At 49.1% G+C, this 19,861-nt stretch overlaps 1 protein-coding gene across 1 annotated transcript in view; it reads left to right on the plus strand.

The window, feature by feature from the left end:
* Positions 1-494: 494 nt before the first annotated feature.
* LOC149428518 (uncharacterized) overlaps positions 495-19,861 on the plus strand; it is a gene marked incomplete at its 5' end in the record, with an annotated part of 68,765 nt that continues 49,398 nt past the window's right edge. The window contains 3 exons of the mRNA XM_089667311.1: positions 495-926; positions 7,837-8,130; positions 15,037-15,470. Coding sequence (XP_089523437.1) covers positions 495-926; positions 7,837-8,130; positions 15,037-15,470 — 1,160 coding nt within the window. The remainder of the gene's footprint in view (positions 927-7,836; positions 8,131-15,036; positions 15,471-19,861) is intronic.

The raw sequence follows: 19,861 nt of genomic DNA on the forward strand, positions 1-19,861 counted from the left end.
GGAACATTCCCAGTTAACCGAGGTTTAACTGGAAGGTGGTGGTGCTGCACTGCGGACGGTATGGTTGTCTCCGAGCTGGTTGGTTGCGGCTGGAGGCCTAGTGGAATATGGTTGTCCGCAGGTGCATTTCGGATCGTTTTGGGGGCCTTCAAAGGCCAACGACAACTCTTTATGTTTTCTGTTATAAGGAATGGTTGATGTGTTTAAACTTGATTGGTTAATAAAAGGCCGTGTTGGCCATTGTACTCCACAATTGGTGTTGTGTTTTCTGTAAGTATAGTAAGTAAAGGGGATTGGTATGGAAGGGTAACGGTGGTGTAGTGGGGTCTGGATGAACCTATCTCGGGTGCACTAGTCATGTGCTGAATCCTGACAGCAGCGGATGTCTTTCTGAACCTACAATTGTACCTAATAGTAAGGAAACCGTTATATTCTCTGGCATTGGCACATAATATGCTCTTCAGTTTTCTTTTTTATATTTCTTACTCTTCCAGAGGCTCCAACATTCATTTTGAACAACATCCAGGGCCCAAAGACATGGTTCAGCGGAGAGAAGGTCGCTCTATACTGCACTGCCTCATACTATACGGAAGGCCCTCAAGTCCTTTGGATGGTGAAAGCAGCCGGTGTAACTATTTGTGAAATAGGCGAGGAAGGAGCAGACGTGAAAAGGGGCTCTCGGTCCTCTCATCGGTCCTCTCATCGGTCCTCTCATCGGTCCTCTCATCGGTCCTCTCATCGGTCCTCTGGCTATGAGGCTCACAGAGAAAGAACTGAAGTATCTGATAAAGAGGGTCTTCAGGATGTCACCTCCTCTCTAACGTTCACACCTTCCATCTCTGAACACCAAAACATATCCATCTCCTGTAGGATTCTCTGCGATGGAAACGTAAAGGAAAAGACTTTCCAACGCCGATGTCTTTACGGTGAGATTTCACTTTTCAAATTATTTTTTGTGTATTTACTTAACCACTTCCAGTCCAGACACTTCCCCCCCCCCTTCCGGTCCGGAAACTGTCCCCCCCCCCTTCCAGTCCGGACGCTTTCACCCCCTTCCAGTCCGGACGCTTTCCCCCCCTTCCAGTCCGGACGCTGTCCCCCCCCTTCTAGTCCGGACGCTTTCCCCCCCTTCCAGTCCGGACACTTTCACCCCCTTCCAGTCCGGACACTTTCACCCCCTTCCAGTCCGGACACTTTCACCCCCTTCCAGTCCGGACGCTTTCCCCCCCTTCCAGTCCGGACACTTTCACCCCCTTCCAGTCCGGACACTTTCCCCCCCTTCCGGTCCGGACACTTTCCCCCCCTTCCGGTCCAGACACTTCCCCTCCCCTTCCGGTCCGGACACTTCCCCCCCCCCCTTCCAGTCCGGACGCTTTCACCCCCTTCCAGTCCGGACGCTGTCCCCCCCCCTTCCAGTCCGGACGCTTTCCCCCCCTCCCAGTCCGGACGCTTTCCCCCCCTTCCAGTCCGGACGCTTTCCCCCCCTTCCAGTCCGGACGCTTTCCCCCCCTTCCAGTCCGGACACTTCCCCCCCTTCCAGTCCGGACACTTTCACCCCTTCCAGTCCGGACACTTTCCCCCCCCCCTTCCAGTCCGGACACTTTCTCCCCCCTTCCAGTCCGGACACTTTCCCCCCTTCCAGTCCGGACACTTTCCCCCCTTCCAGTCCGGACACTTTCCCCCCCTTCCAGTCCGGACGCTTTCCCCCCCTTCCAGTCCGGACGCTTTCCCCCCCTTCCAGTCCGGACACTTTCCCCCCCTTCCAGTCCGGACACTTTCCCCCCCTTCCAGTCCGGACACTTTCCCCCCCTTCCAGTCCAGACACTTTCCCCCCCTTCCAGTCCAGACACTTTCCCCCCCTTCCAGTCCAGACACTTTCCCCCCCTTCCAGTCCAGACACTTTCCCCCCCTTCCAGTCCAGACACTTTCCCCCCCTTCCAGTCCAGACACTTCCCCCCCCCTTCCAGTCCGGACGCTTTCACCCCCTTCCAGTCCGGACGCTGTCCCCCCCCTTCCAGTCCGGACACTTTCCCCCCCTTCCAGTCCGGACGCTTTCCCCCCCCTTCCAGTCCGGATGCTTTCCCCCCCTTCCAGTCCGGACACTTCCCCCCCCTTCCAGTCCGGACACTTTCACCCCTTCCAGTCCGGACACTTTCCCCCCCCCTTCCAGTCCGGACACTTTCTCCCCCCTTCCAGTCCGGACACTTTCCCCCCCCCTTCCAGTCCGGACACTTTCACCCCCTTCCGGTCCGGACACTTTCCCCCCCTTCCGGTCCGGACACTTTCCCCCCCTTCCGGTCCAGACACTTCCCCTCCCCTTCCGGTCCGGACACTTCCCCCCCCCCTTCCAGTCCGGACGCTTTCACCCCCTTCCAGTCCGGACGCTGTCCCCCCCCCCTTCCAGTCCGGACGCTTTCCCCCCCTCCCAGTCCGGACGCTTTCCCCCCCCTTCCAGTCCGGACGCTTTCCCCCCCTTCCAGTCCGGACGCTTTCCCCCCCTTCCAGTCCGGACACTTCCCCCCCTTCCAGTCCGGACACTTTCCCCCCCTTCCAGTCCGGACACTTTCCCCCCCTTCCAGTCCAGACACTTTCCCCCCCTTCCAGTCCAGACACTTTCCCCCCCTTCCAGTCCAGACACTTTCCCCCCCTTCCAGTCCAGACACTTTCCCCCCCTTCCAGTCCAGACACTTTCCCCCCCTTCCAGTCCAGACACTTTCCCCCCCTTCCAGTCCAGACACTTCCCCTCCCCTTCCGGTCCGGACGCTTTCACCCCCTTCCAGTCCGGACGCTGTCCCCCCCCTTCCAGTCCGGACGCTTTCCCCCCCTTCCAGTCCGGACGCTCTCCCCCCCTTCCAGTCCGGACACTTCCCCCCCCTTCCAGTCCGGACACTTTCACCCCTTCCAGTCCGGACACTTTCCCCCCCCCTTCCAGTCCGGACACTTTCTCCCCCCTTCCAGTCCGGACACTTTCCCCCCTTCCAGTCCGGACACTTTCCCCCCCCCTTCCAGTCCGGACACTTTCCCCCCTTCCAGTCCGGACACTTTCCCCCCCTTCCAGTCCGGACACTTCCCCCCCCCCTTCCGGTCCGGACGCTTCCCCCCCTTCCAGTCCGGACGCTGTCCCCCCCCCCTTCCAGTCCGGACGCTTTCCCCCCCCTTCCAGTCCGGACGCTTTCCCCCCCTTCCAGTCCGGACACTTCCCCCCCTTCCAGTCCGGACACTTTCACCCCTTCCACTCCGGACACTTTCCCCCCCCCTTCCAGTCCGGACACTTTCCCCCCCCCTTCCAGTCCGGACACTTTCCCTCTCTTCCAGTCCGGACAATTCCCCCCCCTTCCAGTCCGGACACTTTCACCCCTTCCAGTCCGGACACTTTCTCCCCCCTTCCAGTCCGGACACTTTCCCCCCTTCCAGTCCGGACACTTTCCCCCCCCCTTCCAGTCCGGACACTTTCCCCCCTTCCAGTCCGGACACTTTCCCCCCCTTCCAGTCCGGACACTTCCCCCCCTTCCAGTCCGGACACTTTCCCCCCTTCCAGTCCGGACACTTTCCCCCCCCCCCCCTTCCAGTCCGGACACTTTCCCCCCCCCCCCTTCCAGTCCGGACACTTTCCCCCCCTTCCAGTCCGGACACTTTCCCCCCCTTCCAGTCCGGACACTTCCCCCCCTTCCAGTCCGGACACTTTCACCCCTTCCAGTCCGGACACTTTCCCCCCCCCTTCCAGTCCGGATGCTTTCCCCCCCTTCCAGTCCGGACACTTTTCCCCCCTTCCAGTCCGGACACTTTCACCCCCCCCTTCCAGTCTGGACACTTTCCCCCCCTTCCAGTCCGGACACTTTTCCCCCCTTCCAGTCCGGACACTTTCCCCCCCTTCCAGTCCGGACACTTTCACCCCCCCCTTCCAGTCCGGACACTTTCCCCCCCTTCCGGTCCGGACACTTTTCCCCCCTTCCGGTCCGGACACTTTTCCCCCCTTCCGGTCCGGACACTTTCACCCCCTTCCGGTCCGGACACTTTCACCCCCTTCCGGTCCGGACACTTTCACCCCCTTCCGGTCCGGACACTTTCACCCCTTCCAGTCCGGACACTTTCCCCCCCCCTTCCAGTCCGGACACTTTCCCCCCCCTTCCAGTCCGGACACTTTCCCTCTCTTCCAGTCCGGACACTTCCCCCCCTTCCAGTCCGGACACTTTCACCCCTTCCAGTCCGGACACTTTTCCCCCTTTCCAGTCCGGACACTTTTCCCCCCTCCAGTCCGGACACTTTCACCCCCCCTTCCAGTCCGGACACTTTCACCCCCTTCCAGTCCGGACACTTTCCCCCCCTTCCAGTCCGGACACTTTCCCCCCCTTCCAGTCCGGACACTTTCCCCGCTTCCAGTCCGGACACTTTCACCCCCTTCCAGTCCGGACACTTTCCCCCCCTTCCAGTCCGGACACTTTCCCCCCTTCCAGTCCGGACACTTTCCCCCCCTTCCAGTCCGGACACTTTCCCCCCCTTCCAGTCCGGACACTTTCCCCCCCTTCCAGTCCGGACACTTTCCCCGCTTCCAGTCCGGACACTTTCACCCCCTTCCAGTCCGGACACTTTCCCCCCCTTCCAGTCCGGACACTTTCCCCCCTTCCAGTCCGGACACTTTCCCCCCCTTCCAGTCCGGACACTTTCCCCCCCTTCCAGTCCGGACACTTTCCCCCCTTCCAGTCCGGACACTTTCCCCCCCTTCCAGTCTGGACACCTTCCCCCCCCTTCCAGTCCGGACACTTTCCCCCCCCTTCCAGTCTGGACACCTTCCCCCCCCCCTTCCAGTCCGGACACTTTTCCCCCCCTTCCAGTCCGGACACTTTCCCCCCCTTCCCCCCCAGGCCAATTTTCAGCTTTCAGCACTATCACACTTTGAATGACAATTGCACAGTCATGCAACACTGTACACAGGTGAATTTTTTACCATTTTTTTTGAGACAGATAAAGCTTTATTTTGGTGGTATTTATTCACCGCTGGGATTTAAAATTTTTTTGCTATATAAATGAAAAAGTCCAAAAATTTTGAAAAAAAGTGTTTTTCTTAAAAAGTTTTGCAAAAAATAATATTTCTCCATAAATCTTGGCCAAAATTTATTCACTTATCTCTTTAGTAAAAAAAAAAATAACCCAAATTAGTTTATAACCAAAAATTATAATTTTTAAACTTTTTTTTACATTTTTATATTATTATGTTTTTTTTTTTTTTACATACTGTCACCCTAGCAGTGCAGTGTTACCATGGTGACACTGTACTACTTGTGGGGGGCGATGAAGATTTTTTTTTTTTTTTAACACCCATATAGGATGTAAAAGCAATCATTTCTCTTTCTCTGGCTGCATTCCTGCAGCCATTGAGAAATACTGTGTGATCTGTGATTGGTCACAGCTTGTCACATGGTACAAGGCTGTTGTGAATGGCCCTGTACCATGTGACCTCTGTGATCATTCACAGATTTCACACGTAGTAAGCAATGATGTCACACTACATGATCGGGACCTCACACAGAGGTGCTGTACGATGATCGGTGTTCCACTGTGTCTGGAGGACACAGTGGGCACCGGATCGCGGTGCTCTGTGGTCCCAGGGAGTGCGCACAAGCAGGGGGCGGGGAGGCCATTTAGAAACGTCCACCCGCCCCTGCACTGCCACCGTCTGGCCGTTTATATACAACAGCCAGACGGGAGGTGGTTAAGAAGGGCTAAAAGTATTTGATTGTTTCTTTATCCAAAAGACATACCTTCTGAGACTCAGTCTGTATCAAGAATAAGGCAACCTGCTGACTGGACAAAATCAACAGGCAGTTTAACTCGCCAAGAAGGCATAGAAGTTAGATTCAATGTGGTTTTATTGCTCCTTGGCACACACAGTACAGAAGATCTTAACCTGGCTGCATGGTGAGGCTGGGAACGGAATACAGTATATTGCACTACCGTAGCCCAAAACCAAGAAAGGAAATAGAATATACCACCAAAATGGCAGGTAATAAACAGGCTGCTTGTGGCGGCACACTGTATTGTCATGTTTGAGTTCAAGCTTTGTGCGAAGGATGCAGGAACTTTACAAATGGAGGTTTCCATGGTGTAGATACGCCAACAATGCACAAGAAGAATGAATACAGTCAGGTCCATAAATATTGGGACGTGGACACAATTCTAACATTTTTGGCTCTATACACCACAATGGATTTGAAATGAAACAAACAAGATGTGCTTTACCTGCAGACTGTCAGCTTTAATTTGAGGGTATTTACATCCAAATCAGGTGAACGGTGTAGGAATTACAACAGTTTGCATATGTGCCTCCCACTTGTTAAGGGACCAAAAGTAATGGGACAGAATAATAATCATAAATCAAACTTTCACTTTTTAATACTTGGTTGCAAATCCTTTGCAGTCAATGACAGCCTGAAGTGTGGAACGCATAGACATCACCAGACGCTGGGTGTCATCCCTGGTGATGCTCTGCCAGGCCTTTACTGCAACTGTCTTCAGTTCCTGCTTGTTCTTGGGGCATTTTCCCTTCAGTTTTGTCTTCAGCAAGTGAAATGCTCCATCGGATTCAGGTCAGGTGATTGGCCATTGCAGAACATTCCACTTCTTTGGTTGCTTTTGCAGTCTGCTTTGGGTCATTGTCCATCTGCACTGTGAAGCGTCCAATGAGTTGTGAAGCATTTGGCTGAATATGAGCCGATAATATTCCCGAAACACTTCACAATTCATCCGGCTGCTTCTGTCAGCAGTCACATCATCAATAAATACAAGAGAAGCAGTTCCATTGGCAGCCATACATGCCCCCGCCATGACACTACCACCACCATGATCACTGATGAGGTGGTATGCTGAGGATCATGAGCAGTTCCTTCTCCATACTCTTCTCTTCCCATCACTCTGGTACAAGTTGATGTCGGTCTCATCTGTCCATAGGATGTTGTTCCAGAACTGTGAAGGCTTTTTTACATGTCGTTTGGCAAACTCTAATCTGGCCTTCCTGTGTTTGAGGCTCACCAATGGTTTCCATCTTGTGGTGAACCCTCTGTATTCACTCTGGTGAAGTCTTCTCTTGATTGGTGACTTTGACACACATACACCTACCTCCTGGAGAGTGTTCTTGATCCGGCCAACTGTTGTGAAGGGTGTTTTCTTCACCAGGGAAAGAATTCTTCGCTCATCCACCACAGTTGTTTTCCGTGGTCTTCCGGGTCTTTTGGTGTTGCTGAGCTCACCGGTGCGTTCCTTCTTTTTAAGAATGTTCCAAACAGTTGTTTTGGCCACGCCTCATGTTTTTGCTATCTCTCTGATGGGTTTGTTTTGTTTTTTCAGCCTAATGATGGCTTCACTGATAGTGACAGCTCTTTGCATCTCATCTTGAGAGTTGACAGCAACAGATTCCAAATGCAAATAGCACACTTGAAATGAACTCTGGACCTTTTATCTGCTCATTGTAATTGGGATAATGAGGGAATAACACACACCTGGCCATGGAACAGCTGAGAAGCCAATTGTCCCATTACTTTTGGTCCCTTAACAAGTGGGAGGCACATATGCAAACTGTTGTCATTCCTACACCGTTCACCTGATTTGTATGTAAATACCCTCAAATTAAAGCTGACAGTCTGCAGTTAAAGCACATCTTGTTCCTTTCATTTCAAATCCATTGTGGTGTATAGAGCCAAAAATGTTAGAATTGTGTCCATGTCCCAATATTTATGGACCTGACTGTACATCTATTGTTGTGCACAAACCAATGGAGACCTCTGTTTGGATACACCGATTTCTGGGGGTTTGTTCTAGTGACCATTTCTCACTTTATTCCAGCAAAACCCAGAGCACCCGGTCCTATAAAACTGTCTGTGACTGACTGTGGAGAGGTGTTGTGCTCACTAGATATTGAGAGATTTTATCCCAGCGATATCCAGATGAAATGGAATGACAAGAAGACTTCACAACCAAACAGAACATCTCAGAACGCTGATGGCACCTATAGTGTCCATAGTGAATATAAATGTCCTGGGAGCTTCTTCCATCATCCAGGATCTGCTGTGAGGGTGTCCTGGAAACACGGCTGCATGGAGGACTGGGAGAGCAGAGAGACGTCTGTGCGTGATGCAGGTAAATGATCGCATCCAGAAGTTACCGAATAAACTTGTTGGTTTTTATTGCGTGAATCGCAATGCGACTATTTGACCGTTTTACAATAAAGGAATCTGCCGAAACAAAATCAGAATACAATGTAACAAATATTTTTAGTGCAATGAAGTAACAATTATTTTAGTGCAATGAAGTAACAATTATTTTAGTGTATATAATCATTGATTAGAGAAGCCTCTCATTCTGCTCACCCCAGAGGAACCCGTTCAGAGAACTATCGGGTGTCAGGGAATCCCTGCTACAATGAATTCATCTGAGGTCAGTGCGAAGGATTATTATTATTATTATACAGGACGTATATAACGCCGACAGTTTGCTCAGCGCTGTACATGATAATGGGAGACAGTACAGCACCAATACAAGAGGGATTAGAGGGCCTGATCCTGGGAGCTTACAATCTAGGAGGGAGGGGATGGTGGTACAGGAGGAGATAGCTGTGGGGGATGGAGTGGTGGGGGGAGTGGGGGATTTCAGTAGTTAGCCAGGGTCGGGGTAGGCTTCCCTGAAGAGATGAGTTTTCAGAGTGCGCCTAAAAGTGAGCAGGGTAGGCGATAGCCTGATAGCTTGAGGTAGGGAGTTCCAGAGGATTGGGGAAGCCCAGGAGAAATCCTGGAGACGAGCATGGGAGGAGGAGAAAAGGGAGCTAGAGAGTAGAAGGTCTTGCGAGGAGTGGAGAGGACAGTTTGGGTGGTATTTAGAGACAAGATTGGTGATGTAGTTTGGGGCTGTATTATGAATGGCTTTGTACGTCAGTGTTAGTGTTTTGAATTTTATCTGTTGGGCAATTGGAAGCCAGTGGAGGGATTGGCAGAGGGATGGAGGACACTGAATGGAGGCCAGTGAAGGGATTGGCAGAGGGGGGTGCAGGACACTGAATGGAGGCCAGTGGAGGGATTAGCAGAGAGGGGTGGAGGACACTGAGTGGAGGCCAGTGGAGGGATTGGCAGAGAGGGGTGAAGGACACTTGGAGGCCAGTGGAGGGATTGGCAGAGAGGGGTGGAGGACACTGAATGGAGGCCAGTGGAGGGATTAGCAGAGAGGAGTGGAGGACACTGAGTGGATGCCAGTGGAGGGTTTGGCAGAGAGGGGTGGAGGACACTGAGTTTAGGCCAGTGGAGGGATTGGCAGAGGGGGGTGGAGGACACTGAATGGAAGCCAGTGGATGGATTGGCAGAGAGGGGTGGAGGACACTGAGTGGAGGCCAGTGGAGGGATTGGCAGATGGGGGTGGAGGACACTGAGTGGAGGCCAGTGGAGGGATTGGCAGATGGGGGTGGAGGACACTGAGTGGAGGCCAGTGGAGGGATTGGCAGATGGGGGTGGAAGACACTGAGTGGAGGCCAGTGGAGGGATTGGCAGAGAGGGGTGGAGGACACTGAGTGGAGGCCAGTGGAGGGATTGGCAGAGAGGGGTGGAGGACACTGAGTGGAGGTCAGTGGAGGGATTGGCAGAGAGGGGTGGCGGATACAGAACGGTTAGTAAGGTGGATGAGTCTGGCAGCAGCATTCATGATAGACTGATGAGGGGATAGCCTGCGATGAGGGAGGCCGGTGAGGAGGGAGTTACAATAGTCCAGGCGTGATATAATGAGGGAGGGAATAAGTTGCTCAGTGGTTAGGAACGGTCGAATCTTGGCGATGTTGCGAAGGTGAAGTCTACAGGATGTTCTTTTCTTTGGTAGTCAATGGAAAGAATGACTGCCTTGCCCCCACCTCCCCACCTCCCCGTTTCTTTGGTCAGACAGCTGAACAGATTATTGCTGCCATGACACTTTCTGTGCGAAGTATCTTTGGACCTGGAACTCTGCAGGCTCTATCAGATGGGAGGTCAATGAACCCACTGCTTGATGAACCCCCAGCAACCTCTGAAAGAAGTCAACAGTTTCATAGAACCCGGAAATGAAGCCCAATCAGGGTGAAATGCGTCAGTGGGTGTGGCTATGATGCAAGGACTGTAGATGAAGCCTGTGTGTTTACCAGCGGATGGCGTTGATTCATGTGGAGTGCGGCCCGAGCTTACCGAGGAATAGAGAGTCTGCCTAAAATGACGTTGGGTAAGACAGAGAAGCACATTTTGTTTTTTTTCTGTCACGGTCTGGGTCAGGTTCAGGTTCAGAGACCAGTTGCTATAGCAGTGTAAGGTTTACCTGAAACCAGCAGGATAGGTACACCAGCGGGTCACCCTGGGAATGACGCAGGCTCACCTGAGGTGTGGGGTCTAAGCACCAACCATTCTTCACCAGACCTCCTAATGGTGGAGATGGATTTGGCTGCGTGTTGTTACCAGGTCACAGATCTCAGGATCACCCCACCAGGGAATGAGCAATCTGGAAACCAGTAGCAGATCGAACAGGTTAAGGATCAAGCAGAAGCGGAGTCAGTCAACAAGCCAAGGGTCAGTCAACAAGCCAAGGGTCAGTCACAAGCGTTAGTAGATGAGGCAGAATCGTAGTCCAGGAACAAGCCAAGGGTCAGTCAACAAGCGTTAGTAGATGAGGCAGAATCGTAGTCCAGGAACAAGCCAAGGGTCAGTCAACAAGCCAAGGGTCGGTCACAAGCGTTAGTAGATGAGGCAGAATCATAGCCCAGGAACAAGCCAAGGGTCGGTCACAAGCGTTAGTAGATGAGACAGAATCGTAGTCCAGGAACAAGCCAAGGGTCAGTCACAAGCAGTAGTAGATGAGACAGAATCGTAGTCCAGGAACAAGCCAAGGGTCAGTCACAAGCGGTAGTAGATGAGGCAGAATCATAGTCCAGGAACAAGCCAAAGGTCGGTAGTGAAGGTGTAGACGGCAGCAGGAGAGACAAGCAGGATATTGGCTGGGAAGGCACAATAATCTGGCAAAGAGGAAATGTAGAGACATGGCTTTTATCAGGAAGGTCATGGGAGGAGCAAGGGGTTCAAGGTTCAAGACACACAGGGCCAAGGTAGGATCATCCAAAGAATTGTCAAGGGAGCTGTCCAGCATTCCAGGTGGCTCAGCAAGAAGAAACATTACCTCTCACCGCAGAAGGCCCAGGTTCAAACCCAGGCTCTGACACTAACAGAATAAAAAGAACCGACACTATCAAAGTTGTCCACAGCAATCAGATTCCAGATTTAATAAAGTAGTCATTTTAAATGAATGTATCCTGCCTTATCTCCAGTGCATCCCCAGTTTACCATGAAGGGCCCACCAGTGCCCTTACTTTGTCCTCCCCGTACATCTGTAAAAGTACCATTGGACAATTCTATACTGCAGTCAATGCTGGTACCCTCCCCCTTCCTCTTCCCCCCCCCCCCCCTTTTAGGCTGGCCATACATTATACAATTTTCTGTCCAATTTCTTTTAGATTTACCTTCAACTATGTAGTGCAAGAACTTGCCTCATTGGATACAATTGAAAGTGTTGTTAGGTTTGACCTCCTATTATATGGTTTTTGGTCAATCTAAACCAAAAAACTCAATAAAATTGTATAATGTATGGGCAGCCTTAAGCCCTCTGCTGTATTCCTTTGGCTTTGTCTTTCTTTTATGCCCCCTTTGTACATTTGTAGGATGTATAGATGTTGATGTGAACCCCGATCTCCTCACTCCACCACACATTGGAAAGCAGAACATAGCAATGCTCTATGTACATCATCTGCAATGTCTATCTATCATTAATGTCATCTTGTCTCCCTGTTCACAACACCATGAAAATGACTTAACTGTTTTCTTTTTTTTTATTGACATAAAACCCAATAAATATTTCTTTAAAAAAAAAAAAATGCTGGTCGGTATTTTGCTCTTCCGGGAGCCAGCAAGTAATGCCGTCCTGCACGCATCAGACTACAAGGCCATGTAGATGCAGAGCGAGGAAGGCGGCCATTTACATTGTGGTAATGAGCTGCAGCATGAAAAGTAATAAAGTGTAAAACAAGTCCTTAGGTTCCTTTACATCAACCAGTGACACCATCAGCAGCTAATAGACAAACAATCTCCCCAAATGAATATTAAAACTGGCCTTGTATACAGTATATACCTTAGTGCTACAACCCAAAATGTGCAAATAAGTACAAATGTCTGTAGAAATGCCTGAATGGCGTGTCTGGAGGTTTAATTCCACAGTTTATAGGAAAACCACAAATTCATCAGGTGTGTAGAATATTTGGTATAATGAGTCTATGGTGTTCAAACTTCTTGCTGGTGATTGTAACTCAATATACTGCATATCCTTCTGCATACATTACACAGACATATAGTTAGTGGATAAAAAATATATATATTAAAAATGATAGAACCGATCCTATTATCCTCGGCAGAATCAGTGGAGGCAGCTGACTGGATAGTGTCAACTCTCTCACAATGTAAACCTATCCAGGTAGCCATCTATATCTATGACACCATCTCTGCTGTCTTCCCAAAGTGAGTCAAAGTGCTGAGAAATGAGATAACGTTGAAAATGTAATTCTTAACACTGTGTATAAGTCCGGCATTTATCCCAGCGCTCCTTCAGCGTTACCTAGAATGATACCACCTCCCCCTCACTCCCCCTCTCTGTTGGGGTCCCTCAAGGCTCCGTCCTCGGGCCCCTTCTCTTCTCCATCTACACCTCCTCCCTTGGCCAACTCATACACTCTCACGGCTTCAACTACCACCTCTATGCCGACGACACACAAATCTATCTCTCAACCCCCCACCTCACCCCCTCGGTCTCCGCCCGAATCACACACCTACTGAGCGACATATCAGACTGGATGTCACTCCACTTCCTTAAACTGAACCTCTCCAAAACCGAGCTCCTAGTTTTCCCCCCAGACCGCCCCCCCCCCACCCTCTCCATCACGACCAACAACGCCACCATCAGTCCCACCCCGCAAGCCAAAGTCCTAGGTGTCACCCTGGACTCAAACCTGTCCTTCCAACCCCATGTCCAATCGTTGGCAAACACATGCAGGCTCCACCTCCGCAACATCTCCAAAATACGTTCGTTCCTCACCCCAGACACCACTAAACAACTTGTTCACTCCCTTATTATCTCACGTCTGGACTACTGCAACTCCCTCCTCACCGGCCTCCCTCATCGCAGACTATCCCCGCTTCAGTCTATCCTGAACTCAGCGGCCAGACTCATCCACCTCACCAACCGCTCCGCTTCTGCCACCCCCCTCTGTCATTCCCTCCACTGGCCTCCACTCAGTGTCCTCCACCCCCCTCTGTCATTCCCTCCACTGGCCTCTATTCAGTGTCCTCCACCCCCCTCTGTCATTCCCTCAACTGGCTCCACCCCCCTCTGTCATTCCCTCTACTGGCCTCCACTTTTGCCACCCCCCTCTGTCATTCCCTCCACTGGCCTCCACTCAGTGTCCTCCACCCCCCTCTGTCATTCCCTCCACTGGCCTCCACTTAGTGTCCTCCACCCCTCTCTGCCAATCCCTCCACTGGTCTCCACTCAGTGTCGTCCACCCCCCTCTGTCATTCCCTCCACTGGCCTCCACTCAATGTCCTCCACCTCCCTCTGCCAATCCCTCCACTGGCCTCCGCTCAGTGTCCTCCACCCCCCTCTGTCATTCCCTCCACTGGCCTCCACTCAGTGTCCTCCACCCCCCTCTGCCAATCCCTCCACTGGCCTCCATTCAGTGTCCTCCACCCCTCTCTGCCAATCCCTCCACTGGCCCCCATTCAGTGTCCTCCACCCCTCTCTGCCAATCCCTCCACTGGCCTCCACTCAGTGTCCTCCACCCCCCTCTGCCAATCCCTCCACTGGCCTCCACTCAGTGTCCTCCACCCCCTCTGTCATTCCCTCCAGTGGCTTCCGATTGCCCAACGCATAAAATTCAAACTACTAACATTGACATACAAAGCCATTCATAACTCCGCCCCAAACTACATTACCGATATCCATCTACCACCCAAAACGCACTCTCCGCTCCTCACAAGACCTCCTTCTCTCTAGTTCCCTGGTCTCCTCCTCCCATGCCTGCCTCCAGGACTTCTCCAGGGTGTCACCCATCCTCTGGAACTCCCTGCCCCAACCCATCAGATTATCACCTACTCTCCTCTCCTTTAGGTGCACTCTGAAAACCCATCTCTTCAGGGAAGCCTACCCCACCCCCTGCTAACCTGCCGACCTCCTCCACTCTTCCTACCACTCCATCCCCCACAGCTATCTCCTCCTGTACCACCATCCCCTCCCTCCTAGATTGTAAGCTCCCAGGATCAGGGCCCTCGATCCCCTCATGTATCACATTGTATTGGTATTGTTCTGTCACATGTTCTGTCCCCCTTTGTAATGTACAGCGCTGAGCCAACTATTGGCGCTTTATAAATACTGTATAATAATAATAATAATAATAAATAATAATAAATAATAATAAATAATAAATAATAATAATAATTAATAATAATAATTAATAATAATAATAATAATAATAATAAAAATAATAATAATAATAATAATAATAATAATAAATAATAATAATTAATAAATAATAATAAATAATAATAATAATTAATAATAATAATTAATAATAATAATTAAAAATAATAATAATAATAATAATAAAAAATAATAATAATAATAATTAATAAATAATAATAAATAATAATAATAATAATAAACCATTTTTACGTAATTGCACCCCTTGGGTTATAGCGCTGTAGTGTATGCAGAGCAGTATTAGGGAGGCATGATGGCTCCCAGGACAGAGGATGGATCCTAGACAGTGGCACATACAGCACCAAGTCTGGGTTTGAGTACATTTATATGGCAGTTATTATAGGAGAAAAGGTAGGTGGATGAACAATTTCTCAGTTGAATCGGCACTAATCATTTTTTACAATATTACTTTATTTTTGTCGCTGACATTGATATGATTATCTTCTTCTGTATATCTCTGACATGTAGAGTTTCCCTGGAAGCCGGACATACAGGATATTGCAGTTCCCAATCTTCTGATTGGCAGAATGGCTACACTGAAGTGTAAGGTCTCCAATGTATTTCCTGATGCCCTGAGTGTGAAGTGGCTGAAGAAAGAGAAGGGTGGCCAGGACTTCTTCCCTGTGATCAGCAGCCAAACATACAAAACCTCAGATCTCCGACTGGAGAAGCAGAAGGATAACACATTCATCTACACAAACTCTTTAATGTTTGAACCATCCATCGACAGAGAAGAGGGGGTGGAGTTTATCTGCTGGGTGGAACATCCCACTCTAGCGGAACCGGCGGAGAAGAGCACAGGACCTCTTACTATAAAAGGTGACCATCCATTGCCTCGTCCTCCATTACCTCGTCCTCCATTACCTCGTCCTCCATTACCTCGTCCTCCATTACCTCGTCCTGTATAGCAAAGCAGACTAGATTCCCGAATATGTTGTCATTCCTCTCTGGAAGAACACAGGTTTTGGGTCTCCATACTGCTAGTCAAATCCTTTAAACCAGAGGTGACTTCAGCATTTCCCACAAACCGTGGAGAACCTTTGAATGGGTATGAAGACTTTTGATTAGGACCCGATGGCGTATTACAAAACATTGCGCTTCACCTCTAATCTAAGTTGTTGTAAGTTAACCCCTCCCTCTCCTGAGGATTTACCCCCCTTACTGACCACGCCTCTTTTTGCTACTCGGCGCTGCACTAATTCAACTGATAATTGCGCGGTCATGCAACGCTGCACCCAAACGAAATTTACGTCCTTTTTTTCACACAAATAGAGCTTTCTTTTGGTGTAATTTGATCACCTGTGCGCTTTTTATTTTTCACGCTATAAACAAAAAAAGGCCAAAAATTTTGAAGAAAAACAATATTTTTTACTTTCAGCTATAAAAAATATATAGTAAACTCAAAGTTGGTTATAAATTTAGGCCAAAATGTATTCTGCTCCATGTTTTTGGTAAAAAAATCCCAATAAGTGTATATTGATTGCTTTGTGTGAAGTTATAGCGTCTACAAACTATGGGATAGATACTGCAATTTACACCATTTTTCTGCTATACAGCACTGCACTAGTTTAACGGACAATTGCGCGGTCATGCAATACGGTACATAAATGACATTTACATCCTTTTTTTCCCACAAATTGAGCTTTCTTTCGGTGGTATTTGATCGCCTGTGCGGTTTTTATTTTTTGCGCTATAAAAAAAAAAGGCTGACAATTTTGAGGAAAAAAAAACAATATTTTGGACTTTTTGCTATAAAACATGTCCAGTAAAAAAAAATGTAAAAATCAAATTTAGTCATAAATTTCTGTCAAAATGTATTCTGCGACATGTCTTTGCTAAAAAAAACCCAATATGTGTAAATTAATTGGTTTATGTGAAAGTTATAGTGTTTACAAATGGCGGGAAAGATGCTGGGATTTTTAATTTTTATTTATACTAATAATGGCGGCGATCAGAGACTTATAGCGGGACTGCGGTGGGCATTCTGACACTGTGGGGAGGGGAACTGACTTGGGGTCACTGACATCCCCAGTGACACCAATACAGTGATCAGTGCAGAAAACCACTGAAACTGTACTAATGTCACTGGGGAGGAAGGGGTTAACATTTTTAGAATTTGCTGTGTAAGGGGAGTGTTTTACTAGGGGGCGGGGGGGGGGTGTGCTGGACGGGCGGGGGGGGGGGGGGTGTGCTGGACGGGGGGGGGGGGGGGGGGGGAGCTGATTGAGGGAGAGAAACTCTGCAGCTTCTCACAAGCTGTCAGAGAGCTGACACAGAACAGGGCTGTGTGTAAACAATGCAGCCCTGCTCTGTGTCAGCGATCACCGGCAATCGCGGGAAAACGGCCGGTAAAAACCGGCCGTGACCCGTCGGCTGACACCCGCTGCTGACACCCGCGGGACAGGTAAAGTGGGCGCGCGCCTCGCGCGTGCCCCCTACCTGTTTTAAAGGCAGCCGTTTTAAAACGTGCTTTTGCCTACGAGTGCCGCCCTGCCACCGTTTATATGCGGTGGCTGGGCGGCAAGTGGTTAACAACTCACAATAAAAAGACTTACAGGATATCTATTGTCATGTTTCACATGACTGTCATATTCACTGTCATATGCCTTTAAGTGTTTCTATATTTTGTTTCTGCTCTTCCCTTTCCTTTGGTTTAGTTAATGCTTTATAGATAGCCCCTCCCCCTTTTCCCAGTAATGCATTGCAGCAAGCCTCATGTCATGGAGCAGGAAACATTATGATCTTTTGACCTATCGAATGTTCATTGTTGTAAGATTCTCTCAGTTTATGGAATAAACTTCACAAGATCTACAAGATGTCTTATTGATGGAGTCACTGACTGTGGTATCCAACTGAGGTTGAAGTGATCGCTATCTCATCACAACTGTAAGTTACAGAGATCACACTATCAATGCTGAGATTGGAGACACAGAACAGTCAACAGATCTGTGGAATGCTTCATAGGAGCCTGGCTAGTCAAAAGATCAGTGAAATGCTTCACAGGAGCCTGGCTAGTCAAAAGATCAGTGAAATGCTTCACAGGAGCCTGGCTAGTCAAAAGATCAGTGAAATGCTTCACAGGAGCCTGGCTAGTCAAAAGATCAGTGGAATGTTTCACAGGAGCCTGGCTAGTCAAAAGATCAGTGGAATGTTTCACAGGAGCCTGGCTAGTCAAAAGATCAGTGGAATGCTTCACAAGAGCCTGGCTAGTCAAAAGATCAGTGAAATGCTTCACAGGAGCCTGGCTAGTCTAAAGATCAGTGGAATGCTTCACAGGAGCCTGGCTAGTCAAAAGATCAGTGAAATGCTTCACAGGAGCCTGGCTAGTCAAAAGATCAGTGGAATGCTTCACAGGAGCCTGGCTAGTCAAAAGATCAGTGGAATGCTTCACAGGAGCCTGGCTAGTCAAAAGATCAGTGGAATGCTTCACAGGAGCCTGGCTAGTCAAAAGATCAGTGGAATGCTTCACAGGAGCCTGGCTAGTCAAAAGATCAATGGAATGCTTCACAGGAGCCTGGCTAGTCAAAAGATCAGTGGAATGCTTCACAGGAGCCTGGCTAGTCAAAAGATCAGTGAAATGCTTCACAGGAGCCTGGCTAGTCAAAAGATCAGTGGAATGCTTCACAGGAGCCTGGCTAGTCAAAAGATCAGTGGAATGCTTCACAGGAGCCTGGCTAGTCAAAAGATCAGTGGAATGCTTCACAGGAGCCTGGCTAGTCAAAAGATCAGTGAAATGCTTCATAGGAGCCTGGCTAGTCTAAAGATCAGTGAAATGTCTTCATAGAATCCTTGCTAGCTAGAATACTCAGTGAGATGTTACATGGATACTGGATATAACAGCTATAGAGAGTGCAGCCACCTCTACACAAGTCTGTACATGTCCCCAAGTATATCCCAGCATAACACTCAGCAGTGTCAGGACAAATTATTGATGTGAATGTTTTACAACTGCAAGTTTATTCACTGCATCTGTCTGCATTACCACATGGCTTGTCTGTGAACTTATAAGAAAGAAAAAGAAAAGCTTCTGCAATCATTGCCTAAGAAACCTGAATTCAGCCACAGAAAAAGTGATACATTTCTCTGTAAACGTTCTATCAACCCCTCTCCTTGCTAACATGATGTTTCAGGAAAGTGATATACAGTCTGGGGAAACTAATACACAACCACAATCAGAGCTTCATCCAGAGCAGGACTTAGATAAAAGAGAAAAACGCTTAAGAAATCCAACCTGGAAAGTGCAAGAAAATCTTCATGCTGACAAGGAAGAATTGCTGTCGAATATTAATGACTTCTGGTCTAATACTGTTAAATGCCTGTCTGCCCTCCCCCAACAATCTCATGAGCCAATACAACTAGGGGGCGCTATCCAGCAATTGAATGTTGCTTCTGAGAATGATCCAAGACTGTGTGTTAAATATATTGCTCTGTTAAAGCCGTACAACACTCAAAGGTCATTGGAAGATTAATGAGGAGCTCAATCGTGAAAGAAACAATTTAGTGGTGTGAACAAAGACAAAGGCAGAAGTGAGAATAACATCTCCATGAATCCAGATCTTATCGCTCAGCATCTACTAGACGCTCCTCAAGCGCTCCAGCGCCTCAGGATATGCACAGCCAAAAGGGAAGCCAAGGGTACCAGGACAGCGAATACCAAAGGAAATGCTTCAGGGGTGCAGCCCTCCTCAGATGGGGAAATCAGCCACTGGATAAAGAAAAAACAGGTGGCGCACACACCTAGTGTATTATCCAAGGTTTATTGTAAGGAGTGAAAGAACAATAAAAACATACTCACAGATGAAGCATGTATCTAAAAAGCATAGAAAAATGACAATGGCCACAATGGCAGGCAAGGTGTTCTCACTGTCAGTGCGGTCAAATGGCTGACGCGTTTCGGGGACGAATCCCTTTCCTCAGAGCTGATGACCAGCCTCTGATGCAGATGTGTAATGAATGGAAAGTAGGAGCCTTGCTGTTGATGCCTCATCAGCTCTGAGGAAAAGGATTCATCCCCGAAACGCGTCAGACATTTGACCGCACTGACAGTGAGAACACCTTGCCTGCCATTGTGGCCATTGTCATTTTTCTATGCTTTTTAGATACATGCTTCGTCTGTGAGTATGTTTTTATTATTCTTTCACTCCTACAATAAACCTTGGATAATGCACTAGGTGTGTGCGCCGCCTGTTTTCTCTCTAACAACTAATAAAAGCCTGTGCTGATGCTGAAACTTCTAAAATTCAGGCAGCTTTCGCCTAAAAGAAAGCAGAAATGGAGGCTTAGGCCGCACATA

The sequence above is a fragment of the Staurois parvus genome, unplaced genomic scaffold, assembly GCF_062004578.1.
Source record: "Staurois parvus isolate SC_StPar_1 unplaced genomic scaffold, SC_StPar_1.0 ptg003168l, whole genome shotgun sequence".
Classification (NCBI taxonomy): Eukaryota; Metazoa; Chordata; class Amphibia; order Anura; family Ranidae; genus Staurois; species Staurois parvus.